Source organism: Vigna radiata, unplaced genomic scaffold (assembly GCF_000741045.1).
Source record: "Vigna radiata var. radiata cultivar VC1973A unplaced genomic scaffold, Vradiata_ver6 scaffold_7, whole genome shotgun sequence".
NCBI classification, from domain to species: Eukaryota; Viridiplantae; Streptophyta; class Magnoliopsida; order Fabales; family Fabaceae; genus Vigna; species Vigna radiata.
The window spans coordinates 2,161,927-2,188,695 of NW_014543262.1; the positions used below are offsets into that span (position 1 = coordinate 2,161,927).

Genomic DNA, 26,769 nt, shown 5'->3' on the forward strand with positions numbered 1-26,769 from the left:
AATATTTATTAAGTTTCCCATGTTATGTGTTTGGTTTCTACATCACAATAAATATAAATACATTAACTAATTAAATATTAAATGAATAAAAAAGTAATTAATGTTTTTTTGAATTTGAAAGATGATAATTAAATAAAAAATAGTAATGGAACTGAAAGAGTATTTATGTGAAGCTTGTAAGGAAGGTGAGCGAAAAATCCAGAATTATAATCTCCATTAGCAGAAGCACAGATCCAGTTACCATAAGCTAGAAAATGGCTGCTACGAAGAAAAACTCCACAAGTTCAGAATCAGTGACAGAAATGATAAAGGGTTCACATGAGTTCAAGCTGAAAGGTTATTCTCTGCTGAAGGGAATTGGAGTGGGAAAATTTATTGCAAGCGAGACGTTCAATGTTGGAGGGTATGAGTGGGCTATATACTTCTACCCTGACGGTGTAGACACCCAAGAACACGCCACAGTTTATGTCTCGGTTTTCGTTGTGCTCGTTTCCAATGCTAATGATGTTCGAGCGATGTTTGAATTCGCCATGCATGACCAAAGAGGACAAGAGGAACACTTTGTCCTTGGTCACTTTAATGACACCCTAGGGACTCAGCCTCACACTTTATCTAAGGGGGAAATGTGGTTTGTTTCATCTATTGTTGTTTTAACAGTGTTTTTTTCTGCATTATTATGATGTTGTATTATGATGTTGTGTTTGTTGTGTTTTAGGGGGATTCAACGTTTTTACAATCGCTTTCATCTTGAACACTCAATGTACCTCATAGATGATTGTCTACAAGTAAATTGCACTGTTGGGGTTTTGCCTACCATCCGAGATAATTCCATGACTATAGAACTTCCTGAATCTACCATTGCAACAAGTTTTGGGATGCTGTTTGAAGATGAACAATCATCTGATGTTACGTTTTGTGTCGGAGGAAACAAGTTTTATGCGCATAAGATTGTATTGGCGGCTCGGTCAAGTGTGTTTAAATCTCAGTTTTTCTGTGGAACTGACAAGGTTGATAGAGAGATACTTGTAAATGAGATGGAGCCTAAGGTTTTCAAGGTACTATGTTATTCATTTTGTATTTTCCATGATGTTTTATTCAGTGTTGCATATCATATCATATCATTGGTTTGGTTTGGTTATCTAATTTTACTCTTTGTCAAGGCATTACTTCACTTCATTTATAAGGATACTCTTATAGAAGATGAAGAACTCCATTTGTCAGTGTCTTCATCCATGGCTTCTATCTCAGAATGGTATGTAACAAAGTTGCTGGCTGCTGCACACAAGTACGATTTACCAAGGCTAAAGTTGATGTGTGAATCTGTACTTTGCAAACATATATCTATAGGTTCTGTTGCTGAGATTCTGGTTATTTCTGATTGTTATGATGCCACTGAATTGAAGTTCATATGTCTGCAATTTTCAGCAGAAAACCTTAATGGTGAGTGTTCTTGCTTAGTTGGTTGTTGTTTGACAAAATCATTTGATTGTGATGTGATTTCTGTCATTTTGTAGCTGTGCTGAAATCTAATGGTTTCAAGCATCTTAAGGAAAAGTGTCCACATCTTCAATTAGAACTGCTAGAGACTGTGGCAGCAGGAATTGGGTGTGTCAGTGTTGACAGTGATGCAACGACACCTGAGCCAAATGAAATAGAAGCTGAGAACACAAGTTATTATCCTTCCAGCGACGAGGAAAACCATCTGGGTTGGTAGTACAAACAAAACTAAAACACAGTAATGTTTGTCATTCTGCAATGTTGTAATGCTCAATTTATTTACTTACTTTTATAATTTTAATGTCGTTATTGTCTTATTTTATGTCTTTATCTTCTTTTATTTAAATTGGCAAAAATAAGACCTATGTTTCTTGTAATTTTCAGTTCAGAAAATATAACTTAAGTCTTTGGTTATTCATTTTAAGAAAATAGTTTACAAAACATTATTTCAAACAACACACACACACACTGATTATTGTATTTCCATTACTATTATTTTAAATAAATTGTTAAATAACACTAAATAGCTATAAAGTTCTTAATTTAGATTAGCACAATTTATAAAATCTATTTAAAGAAAATAGTAATAATAAATAATATACAGTATATCCCTTCTAGGGCTTAAATAAAGTTCTACTTTATTATAAAGTCGGTTGTTTAGATCAGAATTACTTAGTTGGAAATGGGAGGTTAATGATTTTTATTTTTACATTTCTATTAGGATTTAAGCAATAGAATTTGATAAAGAAGTAAAAGATTTAAGTCTTCTGACTGTTATGTTTTTCTCACTTTATGAATGGATTTAATAGTTTAAACTTGTATTTCTTTTCATTCAATTCACGGGTTCAGTATATCTATCATCATATCCAAAAGAGTTTTAGTCTTAGTTGTTTAAGAGAAACTTTCTTTTTGCCAAATTCTTGTATTTTAAATTCTTTATATGTAGCCATAAGTTCTTCGAAATTTTTTTATTATCAGTTCATAAAGATATTTGTAAATTTGTTGAAAATGAAAGTACTATGAGTAGAGCTCACAAGAGGACGAGAAATGTGTTTCTTTATTTTATGTATATTTCTAAAAGAAATTCATTTTTATTCCTATACTTAAATATAATGGATATAAAATTTTTATCTTATTTTTATTTTTATAAAGTAACGTTACGCACTCGTATTTATATTCATATTTTTTAGGGTTAAATATGTTTTTAGTCGCTATACTTTGAGGCAATTTTGGTTTTAGGTTTTAGTCCATTTTCAAACTATGATACAATTTAGTTCTTCAATTTTAGAAAACTCTGGTTTTAGTCTTTTTTACCAAAATTTTTTAACTTTATTTGTTGTTTCAAGCACGTTTTATTATAGTATTTGGATTGTTTACACTGTTTGACACATTTTTACTTCAATGTTAACTGAGAAATGCGTTTGAAATAAGTTAAAAAAATTTGGTAAAAAGGACTAAAACCAAAGTTTTCTAAAGTTGAAGGACTAAATTGTACCATAGTTTGAAAATGGACTAAAACCAAAATCGCCTCAAAGTATAGGGACTAAAAACATATTTAACCCTATTTTTTATTATTTCTTTAGATATATTATTTTTATCTTTTATCTTTAGTTAGTTTGTTATTATTTCTTGTTTATATTTTGGACTTAGTTCATATTTCTTCTATTATAAATAGAGTATTCATGTATATTCAACATAAGGGGAATTAATTTTATACATAGTTTTGACTATATTCAACATGGTATCTAGAGCTTAGGATTTTTTTGAGGAAAATTTTTTATTGCTTCTGCAATTACACTGGTCGTTGCCCGTGACGACACTATCTATTGTTGTTGGCAACACTATCTATCATTGTCGGCGGTGTCGTCGCTTATCGTCGTTGTCTACCATTGTCACAACTGAAATTTCAGTTTCGAACAATGATCACACATTTTTCATTAGAGCTCATGCACGCTTTCAGCACCTTTTAAAGTTGTAGATTTGCTCTGAAACCAAGAAATTTTCTCGCAGCCACTCTGAAAATGCATTTGTTCGGGTTCAGATTCATTATGTACTTGTGGACCTTCTCAAATACTTTGGATGGGTCCTTAACATGGTCTCAACTGAGCGGCTTCAGACGATCATTATCGTCAACATAAACATCCATGCACTTCTCTATTTGCTGACGGAAGACTTTGTCCATTAATCGTTGGTATGTGGCACCTACATTCTTAAGTCTGAGCGACATAACATCATAGTAGTAATTTTCTCGTTCGGTTATGAGAATCGTTTTCTTGCAATCGGGAAGGAACATGGGAATCTGGTTGTAACCAAAATAAGCATCCAGGAAACTAAGTACTTAGTAGCCGGAGGCCCTATCCACTAGGCCATCTATACTTGAGAGAGGGTAGGCGTCCTTGGGGTACGTCTTGTTGAGGTCCGTGAAGTCCATGCACATTCTCCATTGGTTATTCGCCTTTTTCACCATCACTATGTTGGCTAACCTAGTAGTATACGTAACTTCGCGAATAAAGTTGACCTACAAGAGCTTTTTGACTTCAATGTCCATCGCACATCCCTTTTCTTTACCCAACCTCCTCTTCTTTTGCACCACCAAACGTGCTTCTTTGAATAAAGCTAGTTTATGTGACATTACGTTGGGATGTATGCTAGGCATGTCAGCGGCAATCCATTCAAACATATTAGTATTGGCTATTAACACTTTGTCCAAAGCGCACTCCTGGTTATCTATTAAGCTTATCCCAATGGACGTTATTTGTCTTTCCGTCCTTCCTAGACTGAATGATTTTACCTCCTCGAAGGGTTCATCTGGTCCTCAGTATTGGTATGAGGGTCTAGGTCATCATTGGTACCTCCAAGCGCCTGATCTTTCGGTGGGGGATGAAGGGTTCAAATTTCAACCCCTCCATGTAACATTCTCTGGCTATCTTCTGATCAGCCTGTATGGTACAGATTGTTCCCCTATCAGATGGAAATTTCATGGCTAGATGAGAGGTTAAGACGATCGCCCCCAAAGAATTCAAACACGGTCGATCGATCAAGACGTTGTAGGAAGTGTTTGCTTCTACCACGATGTACCTTACCCTCAACTCTTTCGCATCCCTGTCTGTCCCCGATTGTTTCTTCAAATCAACATATCCTCGAGTATCTACCCACTCGCCCATAAACCAGATAATTTGCTCGCTATACGGGACGATCAGATCATTTGACAAATCCATCTTCTGGAAAGTTTTCTAGTAGAGGATGTTAACGAAGCTTCCTTGGTCAGTAAGTACCTTGCTTACACTCTATCGGGCTATTTCCACAATTATAACCATCGAGTCATCTTGATCGGGATCTGGGACATGGAAATCCCTACTCGTGAAGGTAATCAGAAGCATTGATCGTTGTTTCTTATCCACAAGGTGGACGGTCTTCAGGCCTCTTAGGTGTCGTTTGCGGGCGGACGAGGATGACCCTCCACTGGAAAATCTCCCAGAGATTGTGTTTATATGGTCACACAATAGGCAGTCACAACTTTGACTTCGGCTCCAGCTTCAGCGTCGATTATCGTATCGACGTTCGTCATGCCTTTAGAGTCAATCAGGGCTTGTTCTACGCCCAGGCTTCTTACGACACGTTCAGACTTAACATACTTTTGTAGATGCCCTGCCCGGATGAGGTCTTCTATCTTGTCTTAGAGTGTGGAGCATTCCTCAATTGTGTGCCTGAGGTTCTAATGATACTTATAGTGTTTCTTACAGTCGACATTTCTCGTGGATGGCATCTTCTTGAGAGAGGGAAGGAGGTCAACGTTTAATGCTTCTTCTATAATTCTAACCCGTTGAGCGTTCAAAGGATTGTATTGATTGGATTTAGAAGCCCAGTCAAGAACTTTTGGTTTCGATCCTCCTCCTTTGTCATCCCCACTAAGCCGTTTTTTGTCGTCCTTCATGTCTCCTCTAATAAAATGAGGCTAAAGTCCTCTTGTTGTTTTTTTTTCGAAAGGTGTGGATCTCTTTTATATGCATGAACTCAACTACTTTCTCTTGTAACTCATCCATGATCTTTAACAGCCTTGCACACAAACTAACTCAGACAAAAACACAACTAAGCCAAATCGGTTCAACCAACACGACTAGTACAGCCAACACAATTATCACCATTGGATTATTCTAATATATAATTTACTAATATATAGTTTTAATAGAAAAACAAAATAAGCAGTCCTATATTCTATTAGTTTATTAAAATAAAAATAAAATAAATTGTTATTGTGTTATATAAGTGATATATTTTAAATATATATTTACAAACATTAATTAATATAGATATGTTGTGCGCGTGTACGCGAACCATAACCTAGTCCTATTTTTCACATGGGGTGTTAGGATTTTTCTTTGTCTGTCTATGGAAGATATGATCGTCCCAATCCACTTGTGGGATATGTTAAAATTGTTGGAGTGCAAACAAAGTTCCACATCGAGTAGAAGAAGGGCTGGTCAAAGGTTTATATGCACATAGATACCTCCAATGATAAGAGACCTTTTGGAGTGGTGCCAAAAGCAAACCGTGAGGGCTTGGCCCAAAGCGGACAATGTCTTACCATGTGTGGAGATCTATGTGTGTGTCGAACCTCCCCAACAGTGGTATCAGAGCCCATGTTTCGGGTCTGGTGACCGGGCTCAAACGAGTACGCCCTCCCATGATCAGGTGAGCCAGGCAGGTAGCCAGTGGCGGATCGTCGAATGAATCATGAGAGGTGGGGAGAGCAAGAAATGCTCAAGTGTTGTGACCATGGATCGTGAAAGAGGGCAAAAGAGAAATGCTCCGCATTGACCATGGTGTACTCGGGATGAAAAGACCATAAAACTTCCGCAGCGAGGGAGGAAGGAGACCATAGTCCTTTGTTTGAGGGAGGATGTTGGAGTGCAAACAAATTTCCACATCGAGTAGAACTTCTGCAACGAGGGAGGAAGGAGACCATAGTCCTTTGTTTGAGGGATGATGTTGGAGTACAAACAAATTCTCACATCGAGTAGAAGAAGGGCTGGTCAAGGGTTTATATACACATAGATACCTTCAATGGTAAGAGGCCTTTTGGAGTGGTGCCAAAAGCAAAACCGTGAGGACTTGACCCAAAACGGACAATGTCTTACCATGTGTGAAGATCTATGTGTATGTCGAACCTCCCAACAAAAATAAGGGTATATTAATTTATTGTCATTATTCCTAATTAATATTTGTTATAACATTCTGTCTTTCAATAGTTTAGGTTATTTTTATTTTTTGGTGTGAGACTATAATCTCGTTTTAATTTTCAAAATAAATTTCGCAGTGAATAAAAATATTTTTGTTCAAATTTCCTAAAATTTGGTATAATTATCATTAAGTAAATAAGTGCCAGTTCTTAAAAGAATGTTATTTTTTTCATTTTAAAATTTTAAGATAATATTTTTTCTATTATACTTCTAAATTTAATTAATATAAAGAAAAGGAAAAGTTAGTAGTAATGTAATAGAAAAAGGTTTTAAATATGTTCGTTGTTCTTAAACTTTGATAAGAATTCCTTCTAAACTTAATTTCCAAATTATTAAAATCAATAAATATAATTCTTTTAACCCAAAGATATATTAGTTATTTTATTTGTTAAATAATATTTTAATTAATATTTAAATTAAAATCTATTAAATAATATAAACAACTGAAATGATAATTTAAAATATTATTTGACATGTAAAAATATATAAAACAATTAATTTAAAATAATTATATCTATTCAATTTTGAAACTAGAAAAAGAAAATTATATCAAAATTTTAAAAAAAATTAAATTCATACCAAAATTTAGAAACTAAAACATATTTATCCATAAATAAATACAATAACTCATAAATATACACTAGAGTTATAAAACTGAAATAAAGTATAATAAATAACTTTCTTACTTACTTGTATAAATAAACAAATTTTGATTTGTGAAGAATACATTGAATGAAAGACTATATAACTCACCCGTTTCAGAATACAATCAATAAATAACTAATTGCATTAGATACGTTATGCTAGACTTAATTCTTAATAATAAATTCCATTTATGATTTAAACAATGAATAATAATTAAAATCATTTCATGTTATGTATGATTTTGAAATTTAGGCAACGTTTATGTGGCACAATAGGAATTAATAGAAGTTATTGTTCAGTGTCAGTTTTTCATACAAGAGAATTATATTTAAAGAACATTAAGTTTAACTTTTAATTTTATTTTTAACCCTCTTTTCTCATTATTTAATCTATTATAATTTCTAGTTAGTTGATTGTCAAAAAATGTAAAAATGTATACAAATTAAATTTTATAAAAGTACTTTACTGAATATGTATATTAAGAATTTAAAATATTATGCAGGTCTAAAAACATATATTACTTTTAGTAAGCTAAATTCATCAAGATTAAGGTATACAAGTTTTCTCAAAATTCAAATTCATCATACATAATTAATTGATATTACTTTTAGTAAGCTAAATTCATGATGAAATTGTTGCACTAGTCTAACTAGATTAGTCTAACATGAAATTTTACAACAATGGTAAAATATGTCCATTAAAAGAAGAGTCGTAATCTAAAGTTTGTTAATAAGAATAAGAATTATTTTAAAATGCGGGAGTTTATTATATATGAACATAACACAAAAGTTTAAAATACATGCTAAGAATTGGTGGCAATAATTAATTTTACTTTTATAGTGTATACACTCTTGATTTATTCTTTTATCACTAATTGGTCAACTAGGAACTATTTGGAAGTGTGGCAACTCTACCATATGAGGGAATCCAAGCAATTAAAAGCTCAACAAAGTCAACCAATCATTTTTGTATCTCATTTTATTGTTTTTCTTATATAAATAGATTTATTTTTTTTTTCTTATTTAATGTCCATTTTATCTAATTTATAATGTAACATATAAGGAAATTTCTAATCTATAGAGGGTAAGAAAGAGGGTTGTATACTTTTTGAGAAGTGTATCTCTCTTTAACCGTAATAAATAGGTAAAATGAGAGAGATGACTTAATAATTAATTTCTTAATTGAGTATTAAATAATTCATAAATTTGAGTATTTTTAATTACATTTTTATTAATTTTTGTTTATTAAATACTTAAATTTTTTCTATTTTTCAACTGAGCTTCTATCCTTTAATTTTTCAGTTAAATAAATAATGTAACTGTTGTTTTATTTTATCATTTTCCTCAATTGTAAAATGTGATATTTTATAATTAATATAATACCATATTATAATTAATGAAAAATAAAAAGTATTTTTTATTATTTTTATAAAAACATGTTTGATAAGCAAGGATTATCGTTGTCACTTATATAAATAATAATATTAGTTCTATTAAAATGGGTTAAAACCCGTAAGTCAATCTGGCTTACCACGAGTTTAGATTGTATTTAGTTGAAAAAAAAATTAAAATTTTAATACAGACTAGTTTTAAACTTGATTTACTAAGAACCATACTCATCTAGATTGAACTTGTGGTGAGCTAAGTTGACTCAGTAACTCACATAATTTTTCTAATAAGTACTTTTTGTTAGGTTAGTCATTTAACAAAATATTGAAAGAGAGACTCATTTGAAACTATTTTTATATGAAATAATTAGACAAGAAAAATTTATAAATATATACTTACTAACTCAATTTTTATGCACAAACAAATTTGAATCGCTATGAAGTCAATAAAATTTTTGTTGATTAGACTTTTTGATATCTTTGTGTGAATGAAATCTTATGTTTGTTTGATCATAAATCTAATTTAAGACTTTTCCCTTTTATTTATATTTGAATTAGAAAATTTTTGTTAGTTTTTTTAAATAGAAAAAGAAAAACGTGTAATTAAGTCAGTCAATTTGTTTAACCCATCAATCCGTAGTGGAATGAATCAAATTCATATTTTTTTAGTTCGCTAATAAGTAAATTGAGTTAGGTTGGTTCACTAAATAGCTAAGTCATGATAGATCGAGTCGGGTCGGGCCGAATGACCATAGTTCTAAACAACGTAATGAAGATCTCTTAATTATTATAAGTGATGATGTAAAATATATAAAAAGCATGTTATGTGAAAATGAAGGAAAAACATGAAAAAAGAATGAAGTATTTGTATGTCAAAAGAAATACTAAAGAAGTTATACATGGAGAATTGCAAAAGCATTTATACACCAATAAACAAAAGTAAAAATTGAGCAAAGATTATGGAGCCAATAAGGTGGATGAATATTATTATATAAGTACAATTGGTTAATATAATCTTTTATGTAAGCATTTTTTTTTTAAATTTTATGCAGTGTACTAGTAAGGTCCAATTTAAAGTTCTCAAACTGATTGTGATATATTTTAAGAGAACTACAAAATCATGGCATTAAGTTCACGCACTCTCAAAATTTTCAGTTTCAAAAAGATATTTTAATAGTGACTGGGTTACCACTCTTAAAAAGGCATAAAAATACTATTTTCCAAATGGGGGAGTGTTTTTCCTTGCACCTTCCTACATTTCTCCATGCACTACCACATTTAAAAAATAACCTAATAAAATAAAAAAAAAAATTTCAATGAATTTCAAAATTCGTTGAAGAAAAAAATCGTTTAACGAATTTCAAAATTTGTTGAAATTTTTTTTAAAGTTTCAACAGATTTCGAAATTTGTTGAAGATTTGAAAAATCCTTCAATGGATTTCGAAATCCATTGAAAAATTTTTTCTTCAACGAATTTCAAAATCCGTTGAAGAAAAGAAGTGGGGTGTAGGGTCTTTTGAAATATACATGATAGTTTTGAAATTTTTAAAAAATGTGGGAGTGCAAGGAGAAATGTTCAAGGAAAAATGTGGGGTGGTGTAGGGAGAGAAACACTCCCAAATGGGTTGGAATCTGTGAATCAATCAGACTCACCACAAGTTCAGACCAGGTTGTGTTGAAAAAAAAAATTAAAATTTCGATAAGGGCCAATTTTGAACACACCTTATTTTGGTTGACCTAGGTTGAACCCATGGTGAGTCGAGTTGGCTCACCAACCCACTTAATTTTTCTAATAAATACTTTTTGTTGGATTAGTCATTTTAAAAAATATTGAAAGAGAGACTTGCATGAAATTATTTTTATACGAAAATAATTAGGCAACATGAAAATTCACAAATCTATATTTATTAACTCAATTTTTATGCAGAAAAAAATTTGAATTACTATAAAGCCATTAAAAAAAGTTGAAGAGATTTTGTAATATCTTTGTGTGAATGAAATTTTATGTTTGATTAATCATAAATCTAATTTAAGACCATTTTCCTTTATTTAGATTTAAATTAGAAAAGTTTTGTTATTTTTTTTTTAATTAAAAAATAGTTGTAATTATCAAATTATTTTTTTAATTAAAAATACTTGTTAGCGAACTCATTTATCCCATCAATGATGAGACAATTAAGTTCAATTTTTTTTTTTGATTCACTAATAAGTAAATCGAATTGGATTAACTCACTAAGTATCAAATTCATGATAAGTCAGATGATCCATTTTGACATCACTTTATAAAAAACACACTAGCTTATAGTTTTAGCTTTGGTACAAATATATTCTCTTGGTTTTAAAAGAAACAAGGCATTGTGGATCAAAGCACAATGAAGACATAATGTGAATCAAGCTACTTGGTTAAGGCATATATACTTCCTAATTTACATAAATATAAAATAGAAAGATTTTAGTGAATAATCGAGCGACTATTCCCATTTCAAATAATTTTGATTTTCCGGATTAAACATTTTAAGATCAAATTGTCTTTTTGAAGAGAAGCACAAAGAAAGGGTAAAGTCAAATTACTTTACTAGATAACTGAATATCAAAGTGCGTGTATTTTAACAAAAGTCCTCCCAAAGTCAGATTTTAAGTTTTAGAAGTAAGTTATTACAGTTATTTAGGTAAAGAAGATATTTGTTAAAATTGTGCCTAATAACAACAATTATTCAATTTGTTTTTATATTCCACTGTTTGGATTCGTCAATTGTTCATGATTTATTAAAACTTAATTATGTCTAGAAACATGAGATATTATGATAAAGCATAAATGAAAAAAAAAATAAACGAAGCATGAATTATTCTCTCCAAACATAATTTTGCACGCCCTTTCTTTAATTTATTTAGTGTTATTTCAACCAAAATAACAAATTACACATATTTCAACAAGCATAAAATATACAACGCACTCATTTCTTATTAGAACTAATCATCTACCTTCACATCAACCAACAAAATTTGTTAATTGAATAAATTTTATTTCGAATAAAAATAAAACAAATAAAAATAACAATTTATAATATATAAATAAATACACGAAGTTAATTAGATTTAAAATTTACTTATTAATATAATTATGAATTTAAGTTTATCTTATCAAGATTTTTTTTTATTGAATATAGGGTTAAATATGTTTTTAGTCCTTATACTTTGGAACAATTTTGGTTTTAGTCTACTAAGGTACAATTTAGTCCTAACTTTAGAAAACTATGGTTTTAGTCTTTTTTACAAAAAAATTTTAACTTTATTTGCGGTTTCAAACGCGTTTCTCAATTATCATTGAAATAAAAATGTGTCAAACAGTGTAAACAATCCAAATGCTATAATGAAAGGTGCTTGAAACAATAAATAAAGTTAAAAAAATTGGTAAAAAAATCTAAAACCAGAGTTTTCTAAAGTTGAAAGACTAAATTGTACCTTAATTTGAAAGAATGACTAAAACCAAAATCGTCCCAAAATATAGAGACTAAAAATATATTTAACCATATTGTATTTTAAATAAAATATAAATTTGAACGGTGTAGATGAATCAAGCAAATAAGGACAAGATGAAAAAAAAAAGTATTGAATGAATTAATAAATAAGGTATTTAATACCAATTAATATCTCTTTCAAAACGAACACAAAACATTAAACTTTGCTATTAAATCATTAATTTAAATCATTAATTATCTGCTCCTTCTTATCATTTTGTGGGCATTACTTAATTGAATGAAGGTTGAGAATGAGAAGACAGTGAGAGATCTTGCAGAGAATAGGAAGATGATGACGGGAGAGCGTAGGAGAAGTGTGAATTCATGGAGCAGTTCTGAATCGGTGACAGAGACAGTGTTAGGGACTCACATGTTTGAAATAAAAGGGTACTCTTTGACAAAGGGAATGGGCATTGGAAAATGCATTGCGAGCAAGAAGTTCACCATTGGAGGCTACGAGTGGGGCATACAGTTCTACCCAGATGGCAAATACTCCAAAGATAACTCCTCTTATGTTTCTCTCTTCATCACACTCTATTCCAACGCCATTGATGTTTCCACCTTTTATCAGATCATCTTGCTCGATCAGACACCAAAACGAAAACGCCATGCTGCTACCCATTACGATCACTCTTTCGAATGTGGACCCTGCGTTTTCAAAACCCGTGGCAGCATGTGGTTTGTTTCTCTCTCTTCTTTCTCTTCTTTCTTGCATTTTGGATTCATCAATAATCATGCACTGCTTTTGTTTTCTGTGTTAGGGGTTATAACCGCTTCTGCAATCGGAAAGATCTTGAGGCTTCAGGTTTTCTCAAGGATGACTGCTTGAAGATTGAGTGCACTATTGGTGTTGTGGTGACATCCTGCAGTGATTCTTCCAAGTTAAAAAAAATACACGTTCCTGATTCTGGTGATATGAGGGAACACTTCGGGATGCTGTTAGATTCTAGGGCTTATTCTGATATTACTTTCTCAGTTAGAGGACACAAGTTTCATGCTCATAAGCTTGTATTGGCTGCTCGCTCAAAACTCTTTCTAACTGAGTTTGTTAATGGGAGGGAGAAGGATGAACATGGTCACATACTTGTTAATGACATTGAACCTAGGGTTTTCAAGGTAACAACACATTGCTTAAAATATATTAAACTACATATAAACATTATATTTTTTTTCCAAATACATATACATCATTTATATTTGGAAGAAGTTTTTCAAAAACTAAAATTATTTAAATCATATCTAAATATGTATGGGATGAGTTAACAAATATTGTCTATCCAGAGTAAAATATTAATTTCAATTTTTTAATTATAAAACTCTAATAAATAATTTTCTAGCTTAAAACATTAAAAAATGAAATAAAAATTATTAACCTACATTACCATAATTTTTATATTAATTTTTATTGAAGACCTCCAAAATTGTTAGATATAACCTATTTACAGTATCATTTGCTTGGTTATCTAATGTTTCTTGTGACATTGTTGAACAGGCTTTGCTTCATTTTATTTATAGAGACTCTCTAATACATGATAAAGAGCTTTATAAGTCACGTTGGTCACCGTATTCTTCGGTATCTGAAACTTTTGCTGCAAAGTTGTTAGCAGCTGCAGAAAAGTTTGATTTATCAAGACTTAAGCTGATGTGTGAATCTGTACTGTGCAATGATATATCTACAGATACTGTTGTCAATATTCTACTTCTTGCTGATCGTAATCATGCAACTGAATTGAAGTTCGCCTGTCTAAAATTTGCTGTTCAAAACCTTCATGGTGAGTTTTCCTACTCAACTCTACATTATAGAGTTTATAAACAAGTTTTTAGGTTGTGCTATATTTTAATCATTTTTTGGCAGTGGTTTTGACAGCACTTCAGATGTATAACAGTTGATGCTCATATAGTTTTTTCATTATTTTGGCTGTTGCAGCTGTCATGCAATCTGACTGTTTCAAATATCTTACTCAAGAGAATCCACTGTTGCAAGTTGAACTGCTCAAAACTTGGGTAGAATGCAAGGAACCATTTATTGGAAAACGAAAATATGAAACTTTGAAGACCCAGTCTCCAGATGATGATCATTAAGGGCATATCAATGTAATACAACAAACTTTGGAAAATTAGTCCTAGGATGTGAAAGTTTGATATTGGATGTGAAAGGTTGATATTGTGTTTGGATGAAAAATGTTTAAAGCATAATTTACTTTTAAATATTTTATGATGAATTAAATATTTTATGATGAAATGTTAACTCAAGATTGTTTAAGGATTTTTTATTTTGAAGTTTAACAAAAACATTTAATAAAATAATATATATCAATAAGATCGTTTAAGACATCGCACTAATTAATGCAATATATGTTTACACAATATCTTAAACTCAATATATTATAAATGTTAAAGAGAACACACTAGCATAAATATTGTATTAAGCTGGACTACGTTAGATGTTATGATAAATCTTTAACATTTTAATCGTAATATACCAATACTATTTTTTATTTACTCTGTAGTTTTTCTTTACATATGTAGATCCTTCAAGGACAATATATTTTACTTCTATGCTGATTTAGAAGAACATTAAGAGTTACGAAGACATTATAGGAATGTTTGTTTCATGCTTTCTAATAGATCAATCCGTACAACGACTTAGTATCCTCCACAAAAACAAAGTAGTATTTGACCTCGTTACCAAGGCTATAACACCTTTTTCAAAATTAATGTTTCAAAGTAACAAATCTATTTCGAAGATGTCTATATATAGAAAAATGTATGAAAAAGAGAAGAATAACAATCACATAACACTTCATCCTTGTAGCTTCCTAAGGAGAAATTGATTAGGAGTTGTTTATTGACATTTATTTCTCCCCCTTACTTGTCCAAGTAAGCTTATAAGGTTTGGCATGAGGAATGGTTTCTAGCTACGTTTGCACTACTTCCTCCATCAATAACTAAAGAGCAAACTTTATTGCTAATGAGGCATCTAGTATAGAAAATGTTTTCTCTGAGTTGGTTCAAGCTCCTTTGAAACTTAACCTAGCATGCGCATCACTACCAAAAGATCTCCCTCAAAAGGTTTAGTATCAATTTTACTTGAGTAAGAAGAGTCTTCTCTTGAAAGAGAAGGGAGAGATGAGTGTTCACTATTTACCTCACCATTTATCTTTAAGGGAATGGTCCTCTTGGTTGGGCAATTCAAAGCAATGTGCCCATATCCTAAATGCTTAAAACATTTTATGGAACTTGACTTTTGAGAAGTGGAATGATGAGTGTAACCACTTGGTGACTTATTTCTAGATGCTAATTCTTGGTGAGGGACTTGGATGGGGATTTATCATGTTTCTCTTTATCTTTTCGCTTCCATGATTGACTATACTAGTAGTTGGGTGAGTAACTCCTCCTTGCCCCTCCTTTTCTTTTCAATTGAATTCAATCCTTAGGGCAAGGTGTAAAACATTTTTAAGAGTGAAGTAATCATACAAATTTACTTGGTCTTGCATGTATTCCTTTAAACCACTTACAAACATAATTATTTTCTCTATTAGATTCTTCTAATTCAACCTTATGCATTAGAGACTCTAACTCTTTAAAGTACTCATTCACACATATATATGCCTTTGGTGAAGCCTTTGGAGCTTCAAAAGGAGTTCTCTCCTATAGTAGGAAGGAACTTATCTAACATGCATTTAAACCTTAATGTCCATCCAAGAGGCCGTGGTGACCTTTGGTAACTGTCCTTACAAACTTTATGCCACCAAGTCATGGCATAATCCTCAAATCCTACCATTACTAGATCATCTTGTGCTCTTTACATGATTTATATTTAAAATTTGTTCAACTTTAACTTCCCAATCAAGGTAGACTTTGGGGTCAATTTCACCATAGAACTTAGTAATCTTTGGAGCTTGCTTAGAGTTCCTTTTATCTCCATGGTAGCTCCGTTCTTCTTGTGAGATATTGGGTGAATAAGATCTTTTCCTTCTTCTCCTAGCTTCTTCTCTAGCTTCTTTGTGTTGCCTCTCTAATCCAAGTCTTTGGATGGCGTCCTTTAGTTGTCGTTCACTTTCATGCATTGCCTCTCTTATTTGTCTTTCACTTTTTTTACTTGACACCTCTATTTCCTTGAGAATTTGTGCTAAGGTTTTTGTCACCAATGTCTTGTCTTTGCTTGGAGTATGTGCATTTGATGATCTTACCATCACTAGTGCAAAAACGTTGTTTAACGTCACCCATCAGACGTTGGTTTCGTGATAAACCGACGTCTATTATTGCACGGTGGCATTATCGTAAATATATTGGTAAACTAGACGTCCGTTTCGATGTTAGGCGACGTCTATAACATGATAGACGTCGCACCTGCCTCAAACCGACGTCAAATTGCCTGAGGTATGTGATAAGACAGACAATTCGACGTCATCTAGAAAAGGGCACCGACGTTCCAGTCTCTGACAGGAAATCAAACGTCAAACGGTTCAGCTTCAGACGAGGAATAGACGTCGGATCCCCTGAACAAGCGACGTCGACTGGGGCTACAATTAATGCTATTCACCAAATTCCTAGGCGCTTAGACGTCACGTAGTCAAACGGCAACGTCTAAGGCCTATCTGGAAGGCGGGAAGACAAAAATCCTTCAATTTAGACGTCAGTTCGGAACATAATCGATGTCTACATTCCTGTAATTGATTATTTTCACCAAATTTGAGGGTTTTAGTCGTCGGCTAGGAGGGGCACCGACGTGAATTATCCTGACAGGAAATCAAGCGTCAATCTTTTCAGTTTCTTTAAGAAGAATAGACGTCGGATCCCGATCAAACACTAACGTCTATAGACGTCGGTTTCTGGCGCAACCGACGCCCAATTTCATTTTAAATAAACCGCAAACCCTTCTAACCACTCAGCTTCTGATCACGTCTTCATCTCTTCTCCTTTTACTCTGGTTCTCCTCTTCTTTTACTCCCTTGCGCACCTCTACTTTTTATCTCTTCCGGCATTGCATTGTATTTTGTCATAACGTCATTGTCTTCGTCCTCTCCTTTTTCTCTCTTCATCCCAGGTGCGTGGTTTTTCTTATGCTTACCGTTTAAACTTTCTTTAGTTTTTTATCGATTATCTTGTCGTTCAACTGATTAATATTTTTTTTGTGTTGTGTTTTAGTGCAGTTTTGATCCACTCTTTCGGTAACATAGTGCAACATTCTCCCTTTGCTAGTTTCCTCACTAAAAGAGTGGCGATCTTTTGAGTTTTCTAGTTCTTCCGACCCCAAAATGGAACTTGGGTCCTTGTCTACTTCTCGACACCGTAATTTTTTTCTGTTGCGGTTGAATAATTGGAAGTAGCCATGGACCCAGGTTCGGTTTTGGGTTGAAAGCACTAGAAGATTCAAAAGACGCAAGCTTTTTTTGTGGGGAAACTAGCGAGAGGAGAGTGTTGCACAATGCTACCGAAAGTCTGGATCAAAACTGCACTAAAACACAAAGTCATTGTTAGACATCGGTTAAATCCATGACCGACGTTTATAACAACATAGACGTCGGTTAGTGTCATTTTAAACCTCTTTATATATTCAAGTTGACGTCAGTTTAATCATAGGTGGACGTCTATATAGAGTAATTTGACGTCAGTGTGAGTATAAGCAGACGTCTATATAGATGTCGGTGGATATCGTTAACTGATGTTTATATGGACGTCGGTTCTGACGAATTTCGACGTCCCATAGACGTCACCCGTTTAGACGTCGGTTGTGAAAGTGACGTTCAAAGCCCAAATTAACCGACGTTAAACAACGTTTTTGCACTAGTGCATGAAGCCTACAACCAAAACCAAAAATTGAGACAAAATAAAAGTCAAAACATATTGGTTAGTTAGAAATTGGGAGAAAATAAACACCAAAACAATACCCTCAAAACATTTGGATTTCCGTGCACATGTAATAAGCTAGGTTATCACTCAATCTTTCCTAAAAGAGTGTAGACTCCTCTAGGCCCTAAGAATTCAAGTGACTAGCAAACATATGTGAATGTGAACCAAACACAAAGAGTTTCAAGGAAAAGAAAACATCAACTGACAAAACTAAGAAACTTAATAAGAAGCAAGAAAAGCATAAAAACAAGGAAAGTTAAACTCTAAAGAAGGAAAAATTCATGTGACAGAACTAGCAACAAGACTAATACAATAAAAGCTTAAAATAAGACTTAATAGGAAATAATCAATCATGTAAGTAAAATTCCATCCAACATGCACATACCAAGGTGATTAGGATCCTACAATATGGGAACTAATTTACCATATTCATCAATTTAACTTAAAGGGTTCAACTCTAGAATCAAAGCAACATGTAACTTTGACAATTTCTATTTTTCAAGTAGTGTTCTAAAGCTCTTGGCCAAGCAATATGTTTTTTACTCCAAAGGTGCTTAGAAACTCATGCCCAAGACAATCTAGGTACTAAAAACAGTTTTGAAATTGATTTAAAATTGTTAACTAGCTGCTAGATGTTTATGAACACTTAGCTCTTATGTATGGCTAAACCAATCCAACCAAGAGACATACACACTAAGCTACGAATTTTATCAAACATACACACTAAGTGGGCTAGGTTGAAAATTGTCCATATAAAAAATAATATTTTTTTCAAACTCAACCCAATCCGAACCCGCGATAGGCCGAATTAGTCTAGAGATTTCAACCCATTTTGACAGTAATACTCTTAAAGATGTAAAGGGTGTTGCTCCCTCCACCACCCCAAGTGCTCCTGCACCTCCCCACTATTTTCATTTATTCCAAAAATATTTTACACCTCCCCACTATTTTCTTTTATTTCAAAAATACCCTACACCTCCCCATTATCCTCAACAATCTTTCTATTTCTCTCTCTATATTAATGAAGTATTCACATGGTTCAGATTTAAATTTGTGATATATTGCAAAATATAAAATTCAGAGAAAACTTCAATATTAGTGCTTCTACCACTTTCATTTTATATTCATAGTAAATAATAATAATATGTTATTATTATTATATACTAACTTTATAATGACAAAAAAACTAAATAAATTCCAAATCTTTAACAAATAACTTTTCTTTTATATTTTAAGTGTTTAATAATATTTTTATATTATTTATCTAATAAATTAAATACTTTATTCAAGTTATTTGAGTTGAACATGTCTGTAAGTTAAAACATAATATAATATTACAAATTATAGATGTTAAATGTAAAAAAAAACACAGACACATATATAAACATTTTTCTAGAAATTTAGAACAAAATTTTACCATTTATTAAGTAATTTGAAGAAAAAAAATATATTGAACAACACAAATAACATTGAATCAAATTTATTTAAGGAAATATATCACAAGTTCAAATCTGAGTGATGTAAATGCTCCATTAATGAGCCTTGCAAATGCTCTGTTAATGTAGGGAGAGAAAGAGAAAAATTATTGAGGATAGTGAGGAGGTGTAGGGTATTTTTGAAATAAAAGAAAATAGTGAAAGATATAGAATATTTTTAAAATAAATAAAAATAGTGAAGAAGTACAGGAGCACTTGGAGTGGTGGAGGAAGCAACACCCTTATGTATATGCACATGTTAGTATGGCCAATACGATGAGAAGTTACTCAGATAAACCATCTCCTTTCCCTCAACAAAATAAACTTTAAAAATGAAGTGTTAACATAAATTCATACTTCTTTAAGAAGAGTTTTGATTTCATGATGTCTATAGATATAAGTTGCACAACGTATGAAAGTTATTGATGGAACCAATGTAAATACAGGTGTAATTTTATTTATTTATTTATTTATTTATTTTCATTTTTAGCTTTTAATAGCAAAAGATGTCTCATAAAGGTACAGAAAGAGAGACACTCTCTAATAAATATTTTCCTATTGTGAAGTTGTTTTAAAGTAAGGAAAGGTTTATATTTCATATTCTCTTTGTTTAAATATAAATTTTATATGAACAATTATTTTGTTGTATAACTTGAAGAGAATTTATTTATTTATTTATTATTGAGTAAAACCTTTTTATCGTTGGCATTGTAGAGGTGAAGGTAACATTTATTGTTGAGTAAAACCTTTTTATTGTTGGCATTGTAGAAGTGAATGTAACCAAGATTAAGGATGAAATTGCAAAAATAAATTACTCGTTATTTATTTGTTTGTATTACATGTGCAATCCCTCTTGACCAGCATAAAATATTCTTAAACCTCTTTATAAAACCATTAACCAACCCATTATTAACCTTTAATAGGCTTAATTGCAAAAAAAAAATTAAAAGATAATTTAAACTTTGTTCAAATCCTATGCCTAACATTTATTACAATACTATCAATAAAAGTAATTAACATTGAAACAAAATAGTAAAATGAGAAAATGTTTAAAAGAATTTAGAAAAAAAGTTATTAAAACTATATTAAAAAAATCATTTCAATCGTATTCGTTTTATACATGAAAGATAAAATGTGTAGCTCTTTCATTGTTTGTTTTAGATCACATTCCAAAAATATGATATTTAAATTAATAAATATGTTTTTGAATAAGAATTGATACGTAAATTGTTCCAACTTACTTCTTCCGTAACCATTTCTTAATACTACTAAATAATCATTTCCAAAATACTCCACAACACATCTTCTATAATCGTTTCTGAATGTACTACTACTACGAATAGGCATTCAAAAAGTATACAGTTTTTGTTACATTATAGACATTACATAAGCACAATATCTTGTTACAAAATAGGCATATATAATTTAATCTTATTTTAAATATTTAATTTTATAAATTATGTTATTTAAATAAAATAATTTAAATTTAACAAGTTTAATTTTTATTTAAATAACTATGTTAATTATTGTCAAATATAAAAAATTATTTAAATATGAAATAATTAGTATTAATTTAAAATTATTAATATTGACAACATTTTTAATCTATTTTAATTAATATTATTTTATAATTAAATTTTATAACTACATTTAAAACATTGTTGTCGATATTAACGGAAATAATGCCAGGACACATTTGCTTCTGCTCACATTCTACTAAATAACTTCATGAAAAACATTAAGTATTACATACAGGCTGATATGTTTCTACTAGATATCTAAAGATTTTTGCACCACTAGAGTTACCATAGAAAAGTACTTTCACAAGAGTCTTACTGTAAGACCTTTGAGTGCTAGTTTACAACTGACTTTGTAAACTACAAGACATTGTCGAATTTCAAATCATTAGGAACTATTAATGTAGAAGCTCACTAATACTGTGGCAAACATTAACTAAATGTAAATAAATTTATTACCTGTCAGATATCTTAAATGTCAAATTGGAGTTCTACACAGGCGGTGTGAAGTATTATCAAGGACATGAGAACATCAGTGGTAGGAACCCATAAACTCATCGTTTGCTATTCTCATCCCCTAGGTATTTCATTTTTGCCAAAAGAAACGGCAGAAACACAGATTTGAAAGATGGGAAGGAAACTGTAAGAAAAGGAAGCTAACAAAAGACTAACGTTGGAATTCTACATCCGTGTCCCCACTGCTGCCAAGAATCAACTAATAAAAACATAATGAATCATACATGCTAGCTATAAAATGCTTCAGTGCAGCAGCGTTAGCCCCAAAGATACAAAAGGCAGTTACTTAGATTTCTTTTGTATTTCAGAAACTCTTTGGCCCATAATTTTACAAACAGCTTCATCTTTTGACTGAAGAAGTTTTAAAGCAGGGTGAACTTTGAGATCTCCCATTACTATTTTCTGGCCCACATCCAACTCACTTAAATCGACGTCAATATATGGGGGAATAATGTCTGCAGGGCACAAGAACTTAACAGTCCTTTTGATGGTATTCAAAGAAGCACCTGCCAAATTTGTAAAGTGATTAATAATATTCAACAAACATCATACACACAACACAACAACGAACCACACAAAATATTATGAGAAGTAGGTGTCAGGCAATAAGCAAAAAATGTTGAATAATGAATTAACAACCATTCGCTTTGCATCAACTAATCTTACATTTGAATCATTTGACCAGACTGGTGTTCTACCATTCTGATAATAACTATCATATCAGGCACTTCAGTAAGGCAATAATAAACAAACTAGTTGGTTAAATCTACAAGTTTTCGAAATATATTATGAGTTGCCAAATCACTGTCCATGAAATAATAACTATCACATCAGGCACTTTAATAAGACAATAAACTAAGTCAATTGGTCATTTTTATAAATTTACAAGTTAAACAAGTATCCCGTGAGTCTCAAAATCATATTCTCAGCCAGTCTTTCCGGTAGTTCTTCAAAAAAATTCAATAAATACTCATAAATTACAATTTCCCGGAGGATCCAAATGGTTCTTAAACTGAGTGAGTAAATATTTATACAAGTATACAACAGTTGACCACAACTGACAAGGCAGTAACAGCAGATTTATTAAGAAAACAACTCAATTGAATTATAATAAAGGAGAAGAACAGGGGGAAAAAAAAAAAAAAAAAAAAAAACAACGCATAAATAGAAGATCTAGTAGTGTGATCATAAANAAAACAACTCAATTGAATTATAATAAAGGAGAAGAACAGGGAAAAAAAAAAAAAAAAAAAAAAAACAGACGCATAAATAGAAGATCTAGTAGTGTGATCATAAACTTGCTCAAGATGAATTTTCAAGATAGAAAAACGAGAGCTGGCGTTCAAGATCACTCGGACTATAAAACAATACATGATGAAATACCAAATGCCCATATCTTAACTACAAGCAACTATCAGTCAGATTAAAATAGCACGCACTACAAAGAATAAAATTATGTAAAAAGCATCCATTTTACCCTACACAGACATTATAAAGGAAAAGCTTCAAAAACTGACTTGTTAATAGGAGGTTATTCTTCATAAAGACCATTACATCAATAAAAGTAGGGTTACTTGATAGCTAATGAACTAGTAGCCGTTGCTTTAATGGTTACAATAACAAAAACAGCCCCTCAACTCAGCCTTCCAATCGTGGGAGCCTCTTACACTTGACCATAATAAAACTAAGCCTTAAGACATTTATCTACCAACACCAACTACCATAAGCAAAAAGATTATCCATGTTCCACAGCACTTAGCCACACTTTGGTATACATCCCACATGAAGAGACATCAGAACTCAAAATTATTAACGAAAAAAGTCCATCACATTCACCCCTTAGCATGAAGCGTACTACAAATAAATTCAAAATATCCAATGCCATAGATTTTACTAGCCAAATAGATAGAGTTTGGTCATGATAATTAGGTGTACAAATAAACTATGAAACTGTAACCTTAGCTCAAGCTTCTCTCCTGGCCTAAAAAAATTATGATACAGTATAGACAATTCGATAGAGTAATTTACAAATACAACAAAAATGTTGATAAAACTTATTAAGGGATGATTCAAACTGTATGTGAAAATCATAAAGTTTTCCATATTTTGGTAAGGGTCTCCGTAAACAGTTATAAAAATACAAAAGTAAGATAAAATAAATTCAAGTTTTTCACCAACTTATGTTAGATGGAAAAAACTTCACATGAGCTGGGTTCAACTAATGGGAGAATCTAAATTAATTTTAGATTTCTACTTACTACCACAGAAAAAATTATCCACACAGACCTTAATCTGTAAGAAAATTACGTGCGATGACAATAGAGCTTACCTTTCTTGAGTCCAGGTGATACATCATCTCCTATGAAGACGAGAGGAACATTAACTTTCAACAAGGCGCGCGACGGAGCCCTTATAAAGGTCACATTCAACGGCGCGTCTGTGCCAGCTTTCAAATGAATCTGCGAAATTCTCAAATGTTCAATACAATCCATAATCAATTTTAACGCGTTCATTGCATGAGGAAATTCACAATCACAAATTCAGAAGCACAGGATCAGTTATCAAATAAAAACGATGAATATAATACAACTAGAGAGAGAGAGAGAGAGAGAACATGGCGAGGCAAGACGCGAACGCTCTCAACGACGTCATCAGAGTCGAACTGCGCGCGGACTTCTAGGTGAAAGAGGCGGGAGAGGAAGAAGGACCGGCCGAGGTGGTTGACGAGTTTTCTGATCTGGTCGGTGCGGACGGAGATGAGGCGTTTGTTGCCACCGTGCTGGCCATCTTCCTGTTCGAAGATGATGCTCGGCAAGCGCCCGGCGCGTCGCTCCTTCGCCGAAATGTTCTTGCCGGAGTCCGCGCGGGGAACAGCGAAGATCGTCTCATCGTGCTTGGGATCCGGGCGAGGAAAGCCGTCGAGGTAGGTGAGCGGCTCCGGCTCCGGCGGGTGGAGAACGGCAGCGGCCGCGGATTGGGAGAAGTGGCGGCGGTGCGGAGAGAGTTTGGTGAAGATGTGGCGGGGTAGATACATAGTTTGGAGTGAATGAATAAAGGGTTTAGAAGGGTTTTGTTTTCGGTTGTGACGCTAAGTGGCTGCGGAGCCTCTCTTGGCGATTCACTCACTAGCTAGCATCTGAACCGAATGTGGTGATTCTCACGTGAGATACACGTGATCTCGAATCAAATACTAACCATCTTTTTCTTATAAACATACTACTTGTAAAACATAATATACATCAAACTTAATTAATGACCGTTTATTTTAATCCCAAAGAAAAAATAAATGATAGCTTAGATTTGGTTACTTGCAGGAAATGAATCTCAGAAAATGAAAATTAGCACCCTGAAGTTTGAATAATGTAAGATTTAATCTCTAACATGAAAGCAAGAGTTTATAGTCTTACAATTTATTAAAAAATATGTTAACTTTTAAAATATAATATAAGTTTAAAAAGTACATTTAGCTTTGCATTCATACAACTTTTCACCATGCATAAAATATGAATGCACAACTTCAAATTCAAAAAGTTAAACTTGATAATTTACTTTTTCGTAAATAACATGAAAATTTGTTATTTTCCATCTTTAGTTTTAAACCTAAATTTATGTAAATCAATTACGTACATTTTCACCATAACTATTGAATATAATCCTCTTGTCTAAAAATACGTAAGTAATATATCTATAATAAAAATTTATACAAGTATACATGGCAACTAAAATAAATAGAAGATATTACTAAAAACGATATATACCAATATCAAATAATAGAAAAAAGTTTATATTTTCTTAATTACTATAAAATATATTATATCGAACATTTTTTTCTTAAGTTAGTGTATATAAACAATATCTATCAAGTTTGTTATAAATATATCAATTCATGATCTTCTGAAAGACTTAGTAAAAATATTTGTTAATTGATAATTTGAGTTAACGAACTCGATCTTTATATCTCTAAATAAATTTTTTCATAAATGAAATGACAATCAATCTTAATATGTTTGGCAATTTCATAAAGGATAATGATATTTAGACAACATTTTTTTGACAACATTTGAACATTGATTACGTGTCAATCTGTGATTGGTAAAAAATCACTCCACAATAATGTTTATGATTATTATTATTGTGGAGTGATTTTTTACCAATCACAGATTGACACGTAATCAATGTTCAAATGTTGTCAAAAAAATGTTGTCTAAATATCATTATCCTTTCATAAAAGTCAGAATCATAACTTACATAAAAAGTCGATTGATTGTCACATACAGGTGTCATTTGAGTGGCATCTCTAAATTGTAACTCTTTAAGCAAGTTCACAATTGGTTGAAGTCATAGCTTTATATTTCCCTTCTACACTAGATCTTGCCACAACACTTTGATTCTTGTTCTTCCAAGAAATCAAGTTACCATCAATGAAAAAACATTACTCTGAGGTAGATCTTCTATCTGAATGACAAACAATTTTTGTATGGTTATTGGAACCATATAACAAACATTTTTTAAGAGATCCTTTAATGTAATATAATATACGAATGATTGTTCCAGTGATATTCACATGGGAAATTGAGAAATTGGCTCACTACATTAATTGCCAAGGAAATGTTAGGACAAGTAATTGTAAGGTAATTTAACTTCTCAACCAATCTTCTATGTTGCTCAAGATCTGAAATAGGCTCCCCTAATTTGATAGAAGTTTGGTATTAGGATTCGTGGGTGTGTCAATAGGTTTGAATTCATCAACTTAGTTTCCTTCAAAATATTCAATGCATACTTCATTTGAGATATAACAATATCATTGTTGGATTGTGCTACTTCAATACCCAAAAAGTATATGAGTTTATCAAGATCTTTAGCTTGAAAATGATGGCAATGGTGTACTTTGACATACCAAATTGTTGAATCACGCTGCTAAATATTCAAAATTAGGCCTTAGGAGATTGTTTCAGGCCATATGAAGATTTGCAAAGATAACATACAATCCAAAAGACTTCACCTTGAGCAACAAATCCGAGAGGTTGCTCCATATAAATTTCTTCCTACAAATCTCTATTGAGGAAAGCATTTTCTATATCGAATTGATAAAGAGGTCATTATTGAAGAGCGACCACA

General features: G+C 31.9%; 3 protein-coding genes across 3 annotated transcripts; 2 read left to right on the top strand and 1 right to left on the bottom strand.

Annotated features, from left to right (window-relative positions):
- Positions 1-254: 254 nt before the first annotated feature.
- Positions 255-1,714, top strand: LOC106753726 (BTB/POZ and MATH domain-containing protein 4-like). The gene is made up of 4 exons (XM_014635579.1): positions 255-628; positions 716-1,055; positions 1,161-1,440; positions 1,515-1,714. Exons 1-4 carry the CDS (start codon positions 255-257, stop codon positions 1,712-1,714), a joined length of 1,194 nt encoding a protein of 397 aa, XP_014491065.1.
- Positions 1,715-12,570: 10,856 nt separating this feature from the next.
- On the top strand, positions 12,571-14,369 carry LOC106753727 (BTB/POZ and MATH domain-containing protein 4-like). The gene is made up of 4 exons (XM_014635580.2): positions 12,571-12,965; positions 13,049-13,403; positions 13,780-14,059; positions 14,215-14,369. The coding sequence occupies exons 1-4, from the start codon at positions 12,577-12,579 to the stop codon at positions 14,367-14,369; spliced, it is 1,179 nt and encodes a 392-aa protein (XP_014491066.2). The 5' UTR covers positions 12,571-12,576.
- Positions 14,370-21,567: 7,198 nt separating this feature from the next.
- On the bottom strand, positions 21,568-24,797 carry LOC106753806 (50S ribosomal protein L25). The gene is made up of 3 exons (XM_014635662.2): positions 24,266-24,797; positions 23,981-24,110; positions 21,568-22,157 (listed from the first exon to the last, which is right to left on the bottom strand). Exons 1-3 carry the CDS (start codon positions 24,683-24,685, stop codon positions 21,934-21,936), a joined length of 774 nt encoding a protein of 257 aa, XP_014491148.1. The 5' UTR covers positions 24,686-24,797; the 3' UTR covers positions 21,568-21,933.
- Positions 24,798-26,769: the final 1,972 nt, after the last annotated feature.

Excerpts from the sequence above, each read along its gene's own strand:
- LOC106753726 (XM_014635579.1), top strand. The coding sequence starts at position 255 with ATGGCTGCTACGAAGAAAAACTCCACAAGTTCAGAATCAGTGACAGAA. Across the intron at positions 629-715 it reads TTATCTAAGGGGGAAATGTG|GGGGATTCAACGTTTTTACA; the intron begins GTTTGTTTCATC and ends GTTGTGTTTTAG. Across the intron at positions 1,056-1,160 it reads TGGAGCCTAAGGTTTTCAAG|GCATTACTTCACTTCATTTA; the intron begins GTACTATGTTAT and ends CTCTTTGTCAAG.
- LOC106753806 (XM_014635662.2), bottom strand. The coding sequence starts at position 24,685 with ATGTATCTACCCCGCCACATCTTCACCAAACTCTCTCCGCACCGCCGC. Across the intron at positions 24,111-24,265 it reads TTCGCGTCTTGCCTCGCCAT|ATTCATTTGAAAGCTGGCAC; the intron begins GTTCTCTCTCTC and ends AGAATTTCGCAG. Across the intron at positions 22,158-23,980 it reads ATCACCTGGACTCAAGAAAG|GTGCTTCTTTGAATACCATC; the intron begins GTAAGCTCTATT and ends CAAATTTGGCAG.
- LOC106753727 (XM_014635580.2), top strand. The coding sequence starts at position 12,577 with ATGATGACGGGAGAGCGTAGGAGAAGTGTGAATTCATGGAGCAGTTCT. Across the intron at positions 12,966-13,048 it reads AAAACCCGTGGCAGCATGTG|GGGTTATAACCGCTTCTGCA; the intron begins GTTTGTTTCTCT and ends TTTCTGTGTTAG. Across the intron at positions 13,404-13,779 it reads TTGAACCTAGGGTTTTCAAG|GCTTTGCTTCATTTTATTTA; the intron begins GTAACAACACAT and ends ATTGTTGAACAG.